Source organism: Amphiprion ocellaris, chromosome 8 (assembly GCF_022539595.1).
Source record: "Amphiprion ocellaris isolate individual 3 ecotype Okinawa chromosome 8, ASM2253959v1, whole genome shotgun sequence".
Lineage (NCBI taxonomy): Eukaryota > Metazoa > Chordata > Actinopteri > Pomacentridae > Amphiprion > Amphiprion ocellaris.
In genome coordinates, this window is record NC_072773.1 from 33,853,585 (window position 1) to 33,874,331 (window position 20,747).

Sequence of the window (20,747 nt, forward strand, 5' to 3'; positions counted from 1 at the left end):
ATTTGGGTCACTTTTGACCCATGTTGTGCATCAAAGGGTTAAAGCATTCATTTGAGCAAAGCTGTTCTAGCTCAGAATGCATTGTAGTTTTTTTGTGAGACATGCGCCACTTGTCGCTAGACGGCGCTCTTTGCGGTGACCCTGGGTGTTGCGGTGACAGCGGTGCGGGGAGCGGTGGGTAGAAATCCTGCAGTGTGGCGTCACGGTCGAAAAAAAATCAAGAGGAGAGAGACCCCACCCACTCGCTCCCTCACGAGGCTCCTCGTTGGCTCTCCGACACATTACTCACAGCCGTCTCTTCTCTTATTGGTCCGCCGGCTTGTCCGTCAACGCGCCGAGAGGGAGTTGACGTAATCTCTTCGGTAAATCAAGGCGATCCATCAATTCTGCTTTTCGCTTGTGTGCAGATAGACGTCCGCCTTTTTATCCCCCCTGCTGGAAGATAAACCGGCTCAGGAGTCGCCGTTTTTCAATCACAGTCCATCCGGCGGAGGATACCGCTATAATGGGTGTTTTTAACGGAACCGGACTTTATAGCAGTTTTCGTGCGCGCAGCTTCTGATAGAAAAAAAAAACAACCCGTCTTGACGCCCGTTAGCTAGCGTTTAGTTCTCGCCACTGTCCGGTGGTGTCGGTGCTGGTTTCGGTGAGAGTCCCCTCAAACGTGAGTATAAACGTTAAAATTCGTCTATTTATTTGTATTTTTAAGGTTTCATTGCGGTTGTTATCACAGGTTAAGCAGCTGCTACCTGGTGGTCAGTTGTCTCTGCGTTAGTCACAGACAGCCGTTGGACGTTTGCACCGCCTTTGTCGCGATAATAGTTTAAAAATAATATTGCATTCGCTAATTCTATAAAATGACTCGTTTGCTAGCTTGGTATTTGTCTGTGGTTGTGTTGCCGTTTCCGTCAGACGGACTCTGGAGGTTAGTTCCGTCTCATGCCAGAGATACTGAAGTCACAGCAGATAGCATATCACGGCTCACCGCTAGCTCCAAATGAACAAAATAACGGTCGCCGCGTGAAACTTCGCACCTATTAGGATTTAACGCTTTTTTACCCTCCCGTGCAGGTTAAATGTGAACAACGTGTCCGGGTCTGTGCGGCTAAAATAATCGTGAAACTCCTCCCTGCACTATTCCACAGCATACAGCGGCGGAGGATTAGCCTACTTCCTAACGTGGGCGAATTTAATTTTTTAAAAAAACAATATTTTAAGCTCTCCGTCTGCACGGAGTGGACGCTGTCAGATGGCAGCAGCGGCAGCAGACAGGCCCGGCTGCTGCCCCATTGTAGCCCACACCAAATAGGGTAGATAGAATTTCATGGGCGTATGCTTCAGCAGCTATGGCTGACTGCAAGGACATGGAAAAACAGGAGATATTTAGGCTGTGTAGTCACAGGGCGCATAATGTGTATCCCTAAATTGACTGTAAACACACTGGGAAGTTGTGTTATATCTTAATAAACGATTATGTTATGCATGAAACGCAGTTATTATATGCAATATTTAGATTTTCCATTCAGCTAAAGCTTCTTTCACATACACTGCATTTCTGAATTGAATGCATCGCCCTGCATCCTTTTTGACTGCTAAATGTTGCTGTTTACAAAATATTAAAGCGCCTCAATGGTTGTGGTCGGCCATATTTGTTGTAGGCTCTCATGACTGGAAATTGGGAGGGGGTGCACTTTCATTGTGTTTGATTTACATGTTGTGAAAGTAGGTTCTGCTCTATTGCATTATGTCAGCAAACATAGCCTCTCTTAATTAATTTAACAACAGCTATTCTTTTTACTAAGCAGATTCACACATCTATTTTTTTGTGTTTCCTTTAGGAGGGATATTTAAGGAATCTTACTGGGAGACGGTCCTTAAACCGCAAACATGTCTGGGGCGTCTGTAAAAGTCGCTGTTCGAGTTCGGCCCTTCAACTCCAGGGAGACGAGCAAGGACTCAAAATGTATCATTCAGATGCAAGGCAACACTACAAGTAAGTCGCCCACTGGCCTGCGCACAAGAACACCCACACAAACCAAAAACCATGTCTTAAACTTATGCAGGTCTGTCTGCTAAGGCAAGCTTGGTATACCACACATGCTACCGCGTGGTCTTCCATCAGGGGTCTTAGCAAAGAACAGTAGAATGAGCAAACTGAATAGTGGACGGTTGGGGACAAACAGCCTGAAAGAGAATAAAAGGCTTACAGAGGGAAATTCCTCCTCCTCTGAAGGGGCCTGCATGCCTGAGGAGTCTGTGTGAGAAACGCTTAGTTGGTTAATGCTGGGAGACCCAGGGGTCATCCCACAGTCTGGCCTGCCAGTACCCCCATTCCATCTCCTCTTTGTCACACAGTCAGTGTTTTACAATAGATGTGTGTGTGTTGTTTTAGTACTTTATGAAGATGCTATCTGTGAGTGTACACAAACAGTTTGTGAAAGAGCTTGGATAGAGGCTTGTAAAATGTTATGGCCAGTTAATCATTCACAAGATGAATGGTTTTGGTCCAGAAAGAACTGAAGTGGTTGAATTAGAATTACAAATGCTGATTGATTTATAATTTCTCATATGTTGCAGTCTCAACAGATTTGTGTCACTTTTGAGAACATATTCTTGGAATCAGTGGTTCAGATGGCGATGAATACATGCACTTATATTGTTTGACTTGAATCACTTTGGGCTTTTAAATGTGCAGAAATTCATTAAAACATTAAAAGGCACTAATGAAAATGTTAACTTATTGAAATAAACCATGTACTAAAATCAAATCTTATTGGTTTTATCATGGAGGCTTGCAGAAAATGTAAAAAAAAAAAAAAAAAAAAAATGTAATTATATAACATTGATGCACATTGAATGAAGCATTGCATATCTTTCCATGAACGTATTGAACTGGTGTGGTTGAATATGTGATAGTGCCCTGCCTAGCTATGAACCATTCTGATTCTGAAAGGAGAGGATAAACAGTAAGGAGCAAGAGGAGAAGACCTGAATGTGGTTTGTAGTCATGTGATTCAACCTGCGTACTTGTGACTGTGAGTCATCAGGTGCTGTGAAGTGCTAGCTGCCTCCTTACTCATGACTGTGCTGTATGTTCCATCTTAGCTGGCAGATGAACACAGCCTCCCTGACATTAGCATGGAAACATTTAACGACCCAGAAACAAGGCGGCATGTGACAGCAGAAACCTGTTCTGCCAGCAGGCTCTCTTATTTTCCTCAAGTTTTGTCTGTCAGTCTTATCGGCCTCATTAGACTAAGCCTATATGAATCTTCCATAAGATCAAGTGTCCCCACCAGTTATGGCTCACTTGTCCTTTATCTCTCATACTTTACCAAAGAGGAGCTTTGTGTCAAATCCCTAGTACTTTTTACTCCATATCCTTGGGTTTTCATTATGCCAATGTCACTCGAAGGAGCTGGAGGGTGACTCGTGGTTTGTAGCAGAACTGCAGAGGAATATGCAGCGTTTTTTGGGGGGTTAGTCAGTGAGCGTGTGAGCGACTGAGGGAGAGGAGTAGGCTGCAGTACTGCCTACTCTACCTCCTATCACATGGGCAGATTGCAGAGCAGAAAGGGAGGCTGGCAGGTGGCCATACTCTCCCTTCATCGGGAGTTCATTGCAGATGGTATGCTGAGCATGCTGTCTTATTAGTATGCTGAGAGGTTGAACAGTACCTAGTGACTAAAGATTACAATACCAAAATCTGATCTTTCTCTAGCTGTGGTCACTGAATTCCCTCGCATTTCCTGTCTGTCACTGTCAACCAACTTGAACCAGCTTACATCTTTCATCCAATTTATTAGCAGTTTTTTGGGGAGACCAAGAATTACAGTGCACAGTATTGTAATCGATACTTTGATTTGTATAATTGTAGCATGTATTTGTAGAACTAGTCCTTGCTTGAGATTTTCAAGTACTGTGCAAAGTATGTTTCTTTTAATTCCAAGTGATTGTTTTCTTTAACGGTGATATGTTTAGTTTCCATGACTGCCAGATGTGTGGTATCACGTAATCCTTCCAAAAATTGAAAGACCTCATTCAAAAACAGATGGACTTAATCAAGCAGCATATCTATGAGTCATCGCAACTTTACATAATATTCCCAATAAAGTCTGTCTTTTGAACATCAAATGCTCACCAAGTTAGCTTCTGTAATAAGATTGGGAGGTGGCTATAAATTGCAAAAGCCAATATACGTATTACAACATTTAAAGGAACTTTTCAAACCTCTACTGCAGCAACATCCTCAGTTGTTAAAATTCGGTGTTAGCATGTCGTACTTTTGCTACTGTAAAGTCCAGTATGCTGCTTGAATCAGAATCAATGGAAAAAGAGCCAAACAGTGTCTGCAATACATTTGTGTTTGGATTATTCTAGGGGGTCTTTGGTGATTTCTAGCATTTAAACAGGACTGAAAGCTGCCTGACAGAAATGGGATGTTTTTATGGAGTTGCTTGGTCAGCTTGTAGGTGTTTGGGTGATGTGTGCACGATGCTGTGACACTCCCCTTATTGTTGTGATGTGCTCAAGGGCATATGTGTCCATCTGTGTGCATATGTCAACAGGACAGAGCAAGACTGAGCTCAGGGGCAAGAGGAGGATATACTTACCCTCTCCCCCTCTCTCACTCCTATTCACAATGCAAGGATCGGGTGCAGGGAGAGGGGCAGCAAATTGATTATCCATTGTGCAGGAAATGTGTCCAAGGCCTCTGCAGGCAGGCTGGAAATAAGCAAAGACCTCATTCAGTAGAAGCTCTTAAACATAGCAGAGCTAATGTAATTATAAAGGGGTGACGCGATGTCCTGTTGCATTGGTTTGTGTTGGTGCTCCAAATGTTGAATAACTCCAGGACACACAAAGCCTGCCCTCATTTGGGCCCTGATGTGTTCTTCACATCGGTCTCCGTCTTGTTGTGTAACCCATGTGTTTTGTCTCCCTGCAGCCAGTAAGCAGCAACTCATGTATGTATGGACAAAGACGGTCGATAGATCTTTCACAGCACACAGAGAGAAGCATATACTCTGTTTAGTTTAGAGCATTATGCAAACATTATTTCTCACATCATAATTTTTGTTTGTAATGCCTTATCGATAGACTCCAGACTAGCGAAACTGAACAACTGTCTGATAACAGCATTATCCCCAAAGCTGAGAGTAAACTAAATGAAAAATTGATAGAGAAAACAAAAGGTCGCCCTGTCAATTAGACCTTCACCTTTCCGATACAATTCTGCTGAGTGTCCTCTCAGTATGAGCTAAGCGGATAGTGACCTTACAAAAACCCTGCAGGGAGGAATCCGCTCAGCTCCAGTGTCGGTTACACATAAGAGGAGGCTATCGTCACAGCAGAAATGACAATGAACCCATCTCATATGAATGAACTGTTGTCATCAACGAGAACGCTGGCGGGACAAGTGGGAAGGACGATGGGAAGCATGGGCTCGTATGAGGGATGCTCATCCTTCTCCTGAACGCTGTGCAGACAGGACCGATTGATCTGATTAGGACCAGTAATCTGCTGGCTTGCCTCAGGTCGCCACGCCCTGCTGCTGTAATCCCTGTCACCCTTGTAGGTGTGCACACATCCACATACGCTCACTCAAGGTGTTACATTCCTCATCACCTCATGCTGAGATTGTTTTGGAACAACTCATGCACTACTTACAGGGCAAGCTCGCACATATCAGATTGACCTCCTAACGAGGAGGCAAGACAGGCAGATGTCTGTGTCTGTTATCAGCTTTTGCTGTGTCACAGGACCATCAGAAGAGAGGCACAAATCCATGTGGTGCAGCTCACACAGTTTTCAGTAGATGAACCTGTGACAGCTGAATAATAGAAAGTTACAGAGATATTGTAGGAACCATTTGGTAGGGTTGGCCTGTAAAGCAAGGCAAACACTGCATTTTTTTTTCATTAATCTTGTTTGATGTATTAATTGACTTTAAAGATTTCAAGTAGCATTACAACACATCCATAGCTGCTTGGGTCACACAGTACAGGGCAATCGACTGACCACAATGTGGCCCTTACTCAACACAGCTAAGCACGAGGCTGAATTTATCTAATAAAATTTAACAAAAGAGAGAGAGGCTAGCATTACTTTGTGCAGTTTGGAGGTAAAACTCTGACTTTTAATGGTTACTTTATATTAATAATGAATATTTTGCACTGGTCACAATATGATTTATCTTAAACTGGAATATAGAGGTAAAAGTCCTATGACTGAGCAACACTGCCATTTGTCTTATTTCTTTTTGTATGCTAGCATTTGAATACCTTTGCTGCTACAGAAAGGATTGTAGTCAATTGGATGTTGTTAAATGTTTACATATTTAAGACATATGCCAAAAATATTATTTTATGCATTTTCTTCTTTTACTGAACTGTGACCTGTGAATTTTGTGTGCTGTTACATTGCTTGGAGCATGCATCTACCAGTTACCAGATGTTCTGTGGTTGTCCTCTACACAGTGTAGTCAAAGCAACAGCAACTGGTTTCCGCTGCTGTAAAAAACATATTGAATGAATGAATAAAAACCTCTCTCTCTACTTTTACATACTCTTCTGTTTCATAAGATCATATGTTCTGGTTTGCTTTGCCTCATGATGTTCAGCCTTGCATTTTTCCGCCCTCCTGAAACCTCTAAGGTTTTTGGTGTCAGTTTTGCAAGTTGTTGTTTTGATGGCAAAGTTTGCCAGTTATTGAAACTGAATCGTTGACAGTTGCTTGATTTGGCAGAATGTTCAGTGTGTGTCTGAATGGATGCTGACCCAGTTGCACACACTATTTTATTTAAATGAGGAGTCTCTGTATATTTAGCTGTACTGTGAGGCTTAGCTCCATTCTTAATTTAATTTTGGTAAAATTCTGTTCATGCAATCTGTCCTTAAATATTGTTTTTTGACATTTATTATAAAATGGCAACATTGTTGCTTAATTTGTGAACTAAAGCATTCCACAAAGCTATGGTGGCCTTTTTTAATTTGCACTCAGTCATTTTTCATTAGTAAGTGTTTTAAAATGAATGAGAAACCACCATCTGTTATTATACATGAGTGCTGGAATGTACTTGATGTGGCATGGGGCAAAAGTGACAAATGAGTTGTCATTATAAGAAGGTTTCTGTTTTGTAGTTAACCAAACCACTTGTGGTTTTCACTCCACAGCTTATGTTGACTCTCTAACGTTTCCTTTTTAAAACTTTTGTTTTCAAAGTGTGCCCCTATTTAAATATTTGAGTCTTGATGTCTCTTTGCTCTAGTGCTGAGTCAATTTAGTTAGGTGACAGCTCATATTATTCACTTGTCAGCCTGCAAAGTGTTGTATAGGCTAGCATTCTGTTTGGAATATAAGTCTATAGAAAGCCACTTTTTGCAGATATCAGACATCAAACCTGGAAGAAAATGTCATGGTTTATTGATGTCGCTCTCAGGAAGGTTGTAGAACTGATGAATTTCTTCACATCAGAGAACTTTACCTTCAAACATCTTTTAATTACTAGAGACAAAAAACATCACATCTCGAAAAACCATTGTCATAATTTCTTAATTTCAAGATTTGGTTTGTATAATGTGTGCTTATTTAGAGTAAAGATGAGACATGATCTGGGTCCATTTAGCACAGGATCTCGTCTAGCATACTAGCTATAGTGTCCATTAGTAATTCTGTGCTGATCATGTCTGTATTAGATGCATTACATGTATCGCATAAACATAAACATCATCTTTGCTAATTTTTGGAGCGTGCTCCTCGTTCTAGCTTGTGATTGGTCTCAGCAGAATCTGTGTGAGCCTTTTGCAGAAAATGTTGGATATTAGAGGAACTGACTGGAGAGGGGGAGGGAGATGCAAACGCAGCCACAGCAGCAGAGACAGCGAAAGTCGTGCACAAGCACTGTTCACGTGTAGGACAGCGTGAGGCAGCATCACATACAGTCCCTCAGCTAGAGATGATGGAATTTCACTCATAATGATGGAGGCTGACGAATGCATTCATTTTTGCAGTTAAGCTAAACAAATGGCAAAGCTTTTATGATATTTGCAATGTTTGTTTAGTTGTTTATTTAGAGCTTGTGCCTCTACACAGAAAGATATCTTTTCATTATTTAAGACACCATCATTAACAGCAGAACTTGCCACCATTCCTGTGTGGATTTAGGCATCTGCAGTAGCTTCTGACTCTTCAAACTTACTCAGTGATGATGAGATCAGGGCTCTGTGGGGGCCATATCATCGGTTGGAGCACTCCTTGTTCTCATTATCATTGAAGATAGTTCTTTACAACTGTAGCTGCACGTATGGGCTTGTCTCCCTCAAGGATAAGAATGTAAACATCAAAGTTTCTGCACAGTACATTCTTGGTACATACGGGGTAGTATGCTAATGAATTTCAAGTAGAATGTAGTGTAGTTCTTTACCAGCACACAATCCTCTCCACATATCCAGCAGATACTTCAGCTGCTCACATCCAACATCTTCGTCCCTGACTTGATGAAACAGGAGAAAAAAAGCAGATAGTGGCATGTTTATCTTACTGTTATGGCATTCCTAGCTCACTGCTCCTACCTGCTGTTTGTTTCATTGCCTAAGTTTGGTGAATTAGCTGGATTTTCCCACATTCAAGAGAGCGAATGTGTGTGTTTTTTAACAAAGATTTTGTGCCCTCACTAACCCAGCACTCTTTCCAGACTGTATTGTTTGGTTTCCTCCCACAGTCTGAGGGTTGAATTCAGAGGCAAACTGGAGAACTTTGCAGTCCGGGCACGGGTACCTTGTTGGTGGACATTATGGTCACTTTGCATTATTCATGAGTAAAAGTAGGGGGGTTACTTGAATATTATTATTTAACCGTAATTAATAAGACAGAGCTCATTTTTTAACGGGTTGACTCCTGTAGTCCTGTGCTACTCCAAAACGGGGCTGTGTTATGCCACCAATTAAATACTGTGCAGCTAATTAATATCAATGGAGTGTACGCACATACTCGCAAACACATGCATGCACACACATAGTTTCACACATCGTCTGTGTTCTCCAGAGAGAAAATGCTGGATGAAAGAGGTTAGTCATCTGACATTACCTTGAGGCATCAGTCAGTTCTTATCTTCTTTATCTTTTCTTTTTTTAAGCTTGGCATTGAAGAAAAAGATGTGAGACTTTCACAGACCCGTGTGCCTGCTCTGTGTTTGTGATGTCATGATGCTTACATAAAGCCAGAAAGCATTTAAAGTGTGACTTTGGTTTGCTGAGTGGAGGCTAGTTGAGGAAATCCAGGTCACTGCTCTGTAAAATGGGCGCCTGTTGTGAGCAGTGAATGTAAGGGGCTCTGTATTTCCCTTGTCTGCACAGCCTGGTTTACACTGTTGTTCCCACTCAGCCATTCTGCCTGGATCGTATGATTATCTTGATGCCGTTTAAAAAAAATTTGAGACCCTGAACAATCATGATTCAAGATTTCAAACCAGCTGCTTTAATTAATGTTGCACTCACTCAGTCAGTGTTTTATTGTTCATTTCTGATAATAGCATTCCCCTCCCCATTAATTTAATGTTAGCCAGCAATAGCAGTGGCCATAGTTTTCACTAGTAGTGTTGTACAGTATACCAACACTAGAAAATGATTGCAGCACCTTACTGTTTAAAATTGTATTTTACCCTGTTTTCATAGTATCCGTACTGAAAGAATGACAGGGCTTTAATAGAAACCATATTTACTGCGAGTTGCGTCGCTTTGTGACAGCGGGGCAGAGTGTATGTGCAGGGCTCTGCTCCCACTCCCTGCAGGCATAGTGGGTGTGCCCACCACCTTTTTCTTCTCTCATAACACACACTACAGCTTTCATGGTGAAAAAACATAGTCGGCAAGTTGCCAACAGTCCACGGATTGCCCACAAAGCAAAATGTGGCATCATTTCACATACAGTCAATAGTCAGGGCGAACACATCAACATTTTTTACCAGAGCCCACTGAGGAAGCCGACACCTCCAATTTGGCAAAGCATCTTTCCAACAGACATGCCGACTTATTTCAAGGATTCAAAGAGAGACAGGTTAGCAAATGTGATAATATAAGTACATAATGCCCTCAAACACAAGTCAAATGAATGTGATTTATTTATACAAGCAAACTTTTTTAACCATCTGAAATTGATGAGGCAATCAAGGGCAATGACAGCTGTTTATTCTTTTTATCTTCTAAGCTCATGTGCAACATTACACAATCTTTATATGCAAGCACAGCACCTACACTGCTAATGTTAATTCACTGCTTAAAGTCAGGTGTTCACAATTATGCAGATCTGCCACAACAGTTATAATGATCAATTCAATTCTTGCAGAAAGAGTAACAATGTGTGATTAAAATGTGCACCAAAGTACTGCTGCACTTATCTCTGCAAGGATTTAACCTTTTATGAAGAGCAGTGTGACATGTGAAGGTTGAGAAGTGAACATGTAAAGAGCTGATGTTAATAAAGAGCTCCAGTTCTGGTTGGAAATTAAAACGTGTCAGTCCAGGTACAATAATTCATTCCTGTTGTGTTATGGCTTTTTTCCATATCTTCCACTGCCTTGCTTCGACATCGTAAAGATATATATTTTTTTGTTTTTGAATTATCAAAAAACAGCAAATTTGAAGTTCCCTATTTGTAATTTATTGTTCCATTATTTAGTTAAGATTTAGATACTATTGATGTCAATATATTTAGACAGGTGTCGTATCAAAGTTTTATTACTGTTCCTGCTGAAGGATTATACTTTGTGTGTGAATACTGTTAATTGATTATTACTATTCTGCAACCACATTTTCAACAAGATATAAACGGTGGAAGATGCAACACATGCAGACCCACTTCCCTAGAGCTGATTGTGTCAAGGCAATTTTCAGCTGTCAATAAATTAAGTGCTATTTTAAAACTGGAATACACCGTGCTCATCTAAAGCTGAGATGGTGTAGCTCCAGCTTCTCATGACACAGGATGTATTGGGAAAGACCTCTGACCTTTCAGGCAGCACCTGCAAAGAGGAGATTGTACACTTTGGACCTGATCCGTGAGAAGCAGTGCTTCATTAACACCTGGATCCTTTCATTTTAACGCTAAACAAAACACTTCAACAAAAATGTATAAGCTGCCAGAATTTAGGTAGATACAAAATGAGGCTTTTTAAATTGTTATTTAAAGATCTATTTTTATTTCAGGCCTGATTTCATTACAGTTCTGTGTGCTCTGTGGTTTTAACCCCTCCGTGTCATCACCTGGTATCCCTCCCTCTTTGTTCGAGTTCTGTGTTTGTTTAGCTTCTGAATGGAGTCCTGCTGGCTTTGCATGTTGTCTCTGTCTGGTGGCTTCTAGAAGCCGCTCTTTAGTCTCTGTTATCCTGGACTCAGTGAGTCTGTGTGAACTGCTAATATCTAAAGGCAGCCAGAGCCCTAGTTCGCTAGCTATCAGTGTCTGCGGGCTGGAAGCAATGTATGGTTTGGCTATGAGTTCAGCGGAAAGGTTGGGCGGCTGAAATCTGTCCATTCCTTCCTGTCACTGACAGTCTGTCGGCATGCAAAGCACTAACTGCCATCTGCTGCAGTAAAAATAGACAGAGCTGGAACAGCTGGCACATAGGCCTGGACTGCGCCCTCTTGCACTGCTTTCTAGCTAAAAATTAAGCACAACTTATAGTTACTTTATGTATATGAATGTGTTTGTGTTTTTTTCCATTTTTGTTTTCCAGGCGGTTGGTAAAAAGCAAACAACACTCAGTAGTAGTAGTAATAAATCTTGAATTATCAAATTATGAGACAAAGCCTATTTGTTTTTACATGCACTTAAACATGATGATGATTTTGGATTATTTAATTGTCACGTTTATAGAAAATACAACCATAAGGATTACAATCATGTTATTAAATATATGTGCTTATTCCAAAAACAACAAAAAGCAAAACATGCTCTCCTAATACATTGCTAGACTGTTCTCTGTACTGTCACTCAAAAAGCTCCAAAGAAATCCTCTTATCTTTGGTAGGTGGTAGGAATTAAATGTGATTGCTGACCAGCTGCAAGTAAATATAGGCTTTTTAGTGCATTGCATGTAAACACACACTTTGATTTCATGCATGTAATGAATTCATGTCAAACAGGTGTCACATTTTGCTACAGTAGTAAATGAACGTTATTTTTTTTCGTCGTAGCCCTTTTGTTTTTCATTTCCAGTTTACTTTTAGCTGACTTTGGTCACTTTCCAACGAAAACACAGAAAGTTTCTTTTTTTCTGAATGTGGCTGTCTTTTTTTTCTAAAAAGGAGAGGCGGGTAAAGCAATGTGAAAAGGGTCATTGTGACAGAGGGGACTGGGCACATAAAGCCTTGTCATAACAGATTACCTAATGTGTTTTGCAGGCTCCGTTGTCAACGGCAATACCCTGTATTCAGTGCTTTGTTCTGGTGTCTTCCTGTGCTTTTTTCCCTCCTCCTCTGTCCCAGTAGGAAGACAGAAATGACGTGATCAGCCTTCTGAGTAGAAACTGAGGGATTGTTCGTACCTTCCTTTACACTTTCATAGATACCTCTGATGTAAAGGTTCATCTGATAAAATGAAAATGTGTGCTCTTTGCTTAAATAGAATGTTTGTTGTAGTTAGTCTGAGTCAGTGACAATGATATGGGTCATGTCCCCTGGCTAGACAAACTCATTGGCCTGCCTGGAAAGTTCCAGTGTATTTGGCAGGAGTATTCAACAGAGGAATATTGAATTGCTGTGTGGATGTGTTTTAATTAAAGGCCACATAGCATCTTCCAGAACAGACGTGAAAGTGCCCTGCGTCCAAAGGGGGTAATGGAGACACCACATGTTAGTTTCTGTTTTGGAGATGTTGTATGTCCTGTGTTGTGGCTGCAACACGCTCAGCTGTTTGTCAAATGTGCACGGCAGTGCTCAGACACTACTTTTAGCCCTCAGCTCTGAGCTGCATCCAGTGACAACTCTGTCACCTGTGCTGCAACCCTGGTAACCAGGCCATCAAACAAACTGTTCCAGAGACACTGGATGCAACACGCGGGGCATTTCTGTAGCCACCTAAGCATGTACCCCATACCGTCGCTATGCTTCCTATTTAAGACTGAACAACCGTATTAGTATTACTGTGGCACTGCTCACACTGTCGGTTCTTGTCAGCAGCTGTTTTGCTTCACTATTCACACACAAACTGTGGCACAGGTGGTCATCACAGCACTGGAATTGTGGTGCTATTGATTTGTCTCTTAATGTGACGGGGCAGGGCATTATGCCATATGACTTATATGCTTTGCATGTTCTGGGAGCATTTATGTTTTGTATAGACAGAATAGACTGTTTACTTCTCATGCTGCATGTGGGGGACCTGCAATGTATCCTCCTTGGAAGTTTTATTAATGATTTAACAGAAAACATTTAGCTATACCCCTTACACTTTGCTGAGCAGAACCAGTTCTAATTTGGAGGCCATTGCACAGGAATCATTAGGATATTTTAATTTTGATTTGGCTTATAGGCTTCTAAAATAATCACTCATTCTGTCAAATAGTGTGCTACAGACACCCATCTTCCTGTCTCCTGATGCATTTGTCTTAATAAGTCATGAGTCTAGCATTATTCTCACTTAACATCCTCTGCCATTGCTGAGTTGTTTGCAGTATCGTTAGCATCTGAACAGCGCAATCGCCTTAATTTAACAAATGCTCTGTTACAAAAAGCTGTGCAGCTTTACAGCAGGGATGTTCTGCTGTTTTTACAGTAAATTACTGGTATTAAAAGTAAAGGTATTCAATGCAGAAAATGCCTCCTTTGACTGTTTACTGCAAGACAGATGTACAGTATACATCATTGCATTATTATTACTCAGGCATTAATGTAGAATCAGGATTTTACTGTTGATGCGAAGAGACAAACTGCACTGTAGGTCCTGCTGGTCAAGAGGAGAATACCATGGACACTTTCAGTCTCAGACTAAAATTCACCTAAGGCTGTGATACAAAACTCAGTAAGTTCAACTGTTATGTATTATTAATGTTTGCTTGCAGCTCATTGTAAGAATTTGGTACTGGCTCTGTCTGTGTGAAACACACCGGCTGTGGATGTAGAGTGCACAGAGTGACAGTGGTGAAGGACATCACATTTCTGCAAGTTTCTGTTCTGCATGTTCAACAGTTATCACTCACATTGGTGACAAGTATTGCAACCTTTAAATTCCAGTAAAATATAACCTAGACTCTGTTTCAGTTTGTTGTTTATGTGTTTGAGTAAGGAGCCCCACCCTCGAGTAAAAAGCCAGTGATGCAGTAGAGGAGAAGATAAAAACAGAGAGGCAAAGATCATCCCTCAGAAGGGTTTTGAGTGACGATCCTAGTTTGAAGCGTTCGCCACAGTATCAGATGAAATAGTTGGATGAAAATCCCTTTTTAGAAGAGAAACTAAATTTTTTCGTACTTTTATCCGGCTTAATATTTATTAACTAGAAGAGAATAAACATTCTGAACTAAAGTGTTAACTAAAGCAGAAAATTATGAAAGTAAATGGGTTTTATTCTGTGAGGCTGCAATGACTGCCTTTAGGCTTGGCACCCAAATGTAATCAACACTAATTAAACATGCAGTGATAGTGAATTACAATCAGTTTAAATTAATTAGTACTAGATCAGATAATATTTAATATTGTAGTACTGTACATCATAGATGTGGATATTGCGCAAAACATCTCTTAAACTACTTGTCTCTTTCAAGTGCTACTGCAAAAGGCATAGAGCAATAATTATCAGTTACTGAATATAATTTTTCTGTAGTTATCTTTGTGATTTACTCCCATCCTTTCATTTTTTTAATGAGAAGCGCACTTTGTTAGAGCTGTTTGGATCTACTGAAATCACCAACATTTTTATGTAATGTTGTGAGAGAATTTAATGTTATGAATTAAATGACTGGAATAATATCATTCAGGAGTGAACTGTTACATCACACTCCTGCCTATATGCACAGCTGCACACAGACCCCAGGGATGCTATTAAAATGCCTCAGTCTTGCTGGAAGTAGCGCATGTGGTTATTGTAATTCTTCATAGATATTATTTCCCTGAATGTCTGGCTTCTTTTAGCAGTTCATCCATTTGTTTTCCTTTTAGAGATCACACATGCATTTCTTTTGTACCCTTATCCCTGATCTGTGATCTCAGATAGGCATTGATCAGTTTGAACTAACAGCCTGAAGGTCCGCTGAGGGTTACGGGAAGAGAGAGGCAAATATGTTCAGCCATTTTAGACTCCACTTGCCTGCTCGTCTCAGGTGAAAGGGGCTAGCTTTTAGTCCCCATCTGGTGCTCAGAGACTTCCTAACAACCTCATTACTGAGGGGTATCTTTGCTTTCCTTGTTGGTTTATAGGCCCCATGTTGAACACTGTAGCACAAAATGTCTGCCCGCTACAACCAGCTGAGTGATATCCTTCAGATAGCAGGATGTGGTTAGTTAACTGCTATCTAACCTTCCGTTAAAACAGAGAGCTCCTGTGGAGTGCTTGCACAGGAACACAGATTGAAAATGGAGAGCTCTGACATTTTAGAAAAATGAACATTTGAATTACCTTCATATGCCAACCAGTAGCTTCTTCACAGAACATCAGGCTCTGACTAAATTTCTCAGTCTTGAGAGAATTGTCTCCTTCGTAGTACCCACACAGTTTTGCATGTTCTCTGCTTATGTAATAGATATTTTGTGCAGCTTAATGGCCTGATGATGCCACAGTATTTTGCTCTTACAGTGATAATGTTCATTATCTGACCCTTGTGGCTGCAGATTTTAGTATTTCCTGATACACAGCCATTCGGTGCACTCCTTCTGAGTAGCTGATTTAAAAGATCTTTGTTTTATTACAATATTCGTGTTCTTACAGTTTCCATTTACAAAGTATGTTTATGGTCTTTGTCCAGTAAAAGTTGTCTCTCATAATGCCTCTTGATAAGTAGCTTGTTGTCTTCATGGTGTCTTAAAGTCAGTGTCTGATAAATGACTAACTGTCCATAAACCTTTATTTTAAGGAACTATGTGTAATTTCTAGAGAGCTGTTACAAGGAATGCTCGAGACGAGAGAAAGAGAACGCAATGTGCCGCATCCTCCCCTTCTGTGCCAAGTTGAAGTTGTTATGGCAACCAGAATCTGGTCCTATACCTGTTGCCATGGTTGAGAAAGACAGAGTGATGACGTTGTTTATTAGGCAGCAGAATGCGTCTGCCATTTCCAGTCCAGGATATGACGCTGGCCCGAATATTTACTATAAATGGAAAGGATAGAAATTCCTCATTGGCAGCTGGATTTATGACTATTACTATATACGTTTCCCTGTACACATCAAAACTGTGTGTGATATATAGGTGCAAGCATAGGGAGTGAACTGAGTGACTCATTCAGATTAGAAAAAGTAGGGGAGTAATGTTTGAATGTAGGTTGCACTTGATGGCTAAATGCAACAATTTGACAAATGTGTCTGAATAACAATAGATGGATGTACCCTGAGAAGCACGTGTCATCTTCCAACACAAATGATAAAAGGTTAAACTAAACATACATGTAACCACTAATAACCCTGTTCTTTAGTGGAGATGTAACAGCAGTTACATCTCCATATGTGTGATATTTTGTGAATCCTTGCCCTCAGTACACTTTTGTGACGCACTGACACGACCACATGGGTGAAGCAGCTATCTGTTCTGAGTGGGCAATTGAATGAGGCGATTGTGCCACATGAGCGTGATTCAACTTTAGGAGCTAAGCAGACTCACAGTTGTTGCTACCACGTAGCTTTGCTGTGCTTAGATACGTTTTTTACATCACAAAATCCACCTCGGTCTCAGAGGAGAGTCCAAGAATAAATTGGGGATTAGAAAACTCATATCATGCTTTGTCTTTCTTGAACATGGCTGTGATTCCCCGCCAGGTTTATAATCTTAAGACTGCTGCCTGTAACTGGCATCTCACTGTCCCAATGCTCCACGTGCGGCTCCATCTCTTCATCTTTCAGATTTTATTGTTCAGGTTTCACTTTGACACTGAATCACATTCTCATTAATGCCCACTGTAGATTGTTCCAGGGAAGGGGAATAGGGGCACTGGTAACCTGAATTGCACTTCATTTCTTCATGCCCTGTCTCCAATTTCCCCTTGAAGGCAGGTCATAGGTGAAATAGGGCTTTATTTAGCCACCTGTCTTGCTATATCTTCTTCCAGTGCCCAATATGGAAGCTGCTGCTCTGCCAGTGCACCTTAACCTGTTTGAAGGTTGTAGATGATACAAACAAATGCATTATTTCTACCTGTGCAAGATTGTAGCTACCTGAGCTTTAGTGCAGTAGCAGTCACTATTATCATCACATATTTAATGTAAAGCAGTTAGTGTTCTGGTTTCTGAGGACATGCTGTGCTTTTCTGTCAGCATGTGACCCATGGAGGGCGATATGCAATCCCTGTCTCTCCACATCTGCATTATTGATAAGTGTGCTGAAATCCTCTGAGCACATAAAGGCACTCTGCTGGCGACATCTTGATGCAAAAGCCTCACAAGCACCCTCATGTCGAGGAGCTAAACCTGGCTTTAATTTGCCCATTAGCAAAGCACAGAATTTGCATTAAACAAAGCTAATTACTGTTTTCTGGCTGGCACTGCACATTTGCTCTAAACACTTGCATACACAGAGGCTGTTCTTCTTACAAAGATGTAGATGCAGGGTTTCCTTTCGTCTCATTTTTGGTTTCTATTGTTCATCTCTTTGAGTTGTTGCTAGGCCCTTGAGCACTTACATTAATTTAAGTCTCTTGCACTCTTCTTCCCCTTCCTCCTCTGTTCTAATGCTGAAAGTATGCATTTCCTACCCTGAATGAACTCTCTGCAATAGCCAAAACACAATGCACCTTTAGCCCAACAAAGTCCAAGAAGGGGATTTTAGGAACAATAGGAGCATGGCTAACCACAAATATCTGACAGTAGATCTGCATCCTGCTCTTTCCCTGTCACATATCTGCTATGAAAGCTAATACACTTGTCCCAGGGGTACCAACCAGAATGGTTGAGGGGGTTGACATACCAGGCATGGTAGCAGATTCTTGTTCATTAAGAAATGTCTGTGTGGCCACAGGGAACGGCTGGATAATGTGGAAATATGGTGTCACTATGCCTTTCACAGATACAACAGGTGAAGTGGTAGAAGAAGGCTGTTGTTATCAGTCCATATGATAAATGGGGACAATGTTTAAAGATGTCATTTTCAGTCAAACTTGAAGCAACAGTTGCTGTCCTTAAAAAAAGCACATGATCTGTCACTAATTCATGTGACTTTCAGTTCCATATATATCACTGTTAGTGCCCTGATTGAGGAACAGGATCTTGAAGCAACCATAACCAGACAACCAGTTTAAAAATACTTAGTGTTTCAATTGTCTACATACCTCTACATAGAATTTAATTTATAAAGTGAGAGTGCCATCCATTGGTTTACTGCTACTAAAGGAATTGGATAATAAGTAAAGTGCATGTGCAAAAAACTAAACAAAGAAACAAATCAATAGAATAACAACAAAAAACAAAGATAAGTAGGCACAATGACATTAGGCCTGGATAGGAACTTCTGTTTCAGTGACTTCTTGGTCGAAGACTTGCTGGCTGGTTTTGGTACATACTTTGTGGTGGTAGAAGGGACATTAATCCAGTTACTCAGAAGAATTTGTATCAATAACTATGTCTAGGCAGCTTTCAAAATGAGCCTATACGCACAAGAGAATAGTTGTTGCCACATACTCGTATTCAAACCATATGTTATCAACCACATTTCTAATTTTGTTCTCTCCTCTGCAGCTATCCTCAACCCCAAAGCCCCAAAGGAACCAGCAAAGACCTTCAGTTTTGATTACTCCTACTGGTCACACACCACGGTAAGTTTGAACATTTTCGTTGTTCCAACATCCAGCATAATGCGGTACTACATTATTTGGCAATTTGAAATACCATAGGTTTCTAATTATGCATGTTTAAATTTATTTTTCTCCTTCCCACAGCCAGAAGACCCATGCTTCGCATCACAGAACCTTGTGTACAATGACATTGGCAAGGAAATGCTGGAGCATGCTTTTGAGGGCTATAACGTCTGCATCTTTGCATATGGCCAGACAGGAGCTGGCAAATCCTACACTATGATGGGCAAGCAGGAGGAAGGGCAGGAAGGAATCATTCCCATGGTATGTTCTACAGTATATCTTTTTGAGTTTAGTAAACTGCAGAGATCGTGACAGACTTTGACCACCGTACTGCCTAATGGTACCTCTTTTCTTGCAGTCAGCAGTCTTTACTATTCCTGTTCACGTGGGTCATTGAATGTTTAGCACAACCTGAGAGAGTTTTTTCACCTGTGTTGTAATGAGATATCTCCATGGCTCTGCAAATTTTAGCTTGCTTAAGGTGCTTCGGATGATTTATTTCCATTTAGCTGGTGTGAGCCCTTTCTTGCTTGCCCTTGTAGCCGCCGCCTGGTTTAGAAAGACTAGTGTAAAGAGGGGACACAGACAAGGATGCAGTGTTAATATCATGCAGACCTTACACCATATGTGCTTTGGACAAATTATGTTTACTCCCATGAACAATGACACATAGCCAATTATTTGTTGTCAATGATAGACACTATAACATCATTAATAAGTAGAGTGTAACATGGTTCCAAAAGTGTCCTCCCAAGACAGTGTTATAGTTTCTATTCTGATGACACTGAATGCTATATACACATGCTTGAAACTATTTGTACTAGAAACATCACTTGGAAAATTACTAGATTCCTTTTGGAATTGTAAAGATTCTTAATGTTTCTCCCTCCACATTTCAGAACACATTTAACTCTGTTGTAAAGCAGATGAATACAAAAATCCTGTCCCTTGGAATTAAAGATTAAATCAATGACCTGCTTTTGTGGGGCTTTCTCCATGACAGATTCTGCAGAAAATGAAAATGATTAGTTCTGTCCCTTCTCAAAGATACTGTCATTTTCTGTCTTGTCTGATATAAATTAAAATGTTTCATATTTTTTTATTAATTCTATCATTTATACCAAATTTTTCTCAGTTATAATTCACTTGCAATTAAATCAGATGTGCTGATGATCTCTAGATATTATGGTATAATCTTTTATTGCTGCTTTTTGTTGTCTATTTATCCATGGATCTCTTTCCTGTTTATCATCTCCTTTCTCTCTTCAGAGTCGGCTAATTTGCACTAACATGTCTTCTTTCTCTGCCTCCCAGCTATGTGAAGATCTCTTTGAGAAAATCAATGAGGACAGCAACAAAGAGGAGCTCTCCTACTCAGTAGAGGTGAGGCTCAGACTGCTTTGGCATCCATAATCCCCATTGTTACCCATTACTCTGACTCCTGTGCTGGCTCGTCTCTAAGGAACCATTCCAAGACTTCTCCTATCAGTGTATCTAGTAATAGCGACTCAATCACGTGTTGGCTGATGCTTCAAAGATGCTGGGTTTTCTCTGTTCATTCCTTCTGGTTATCTTGTTAGAGTGCACTACCACATTTTGTCAGACTGTGGGATTCAAATATGGATCTGCCAAAAAAACATGAACGTATTGTGAGAATTAGCCCTATCTTCCTGTATAGTCACATATTTACATTGTGCAGAGCTGCACTGTGTTATTTTTCTGTTTTCAGCCTTGTGTTACTGAATTACAGTGTTGTCCTG

The 20,747-nt window shown here is 40.7% G+C and overlaps 1 protein-coding gene across 19 annotated transcripts in view; it reads left to right on the forward strand.

Annotated features, from left to right (window-relative positions):
* The first annotated feature begins 369 nt into the window (after positions 1–369).
* Positions 370–20,747, forward strand: part of kif1b (kinesin family member 1B) — a 63,587-nt gene continuing 43,209 nt past the window's right edge. For 10 of the 19 annotated variants that reach the window (XM_023277269.3, XM_035951448.2, XM_023277270.3 and 7 more), the window contains exons 1-5: positions 375–664; positions 1,839–1,993; positions 18,869–18,945; positions 19,069–19,248; positions 20,302–20,370. In XM_023277269.3, coding sequence (XP_023133037.2) covers positions 1,888–1,993; positions 18,869–18,945; positions 19,069–19,248; positions 20,302–20,370 — 432 coding nt within the window. In that variant the 5' untranslated portion in view covers positions 375–664; positions 1,839–1,887. Of the gene's footprint in view, positions 665–1,838; positions 1,994–18,868; positions 18,946–19,068; positions 19,249–20,301; positions 20,371–20,747 lie in introns of all 19 variants that reach the window. The other 9 variants (XM_035951447.2, XM_035951455.2, XM_035951450.2 and 6 more) reach the window with 4 other exon arrangements.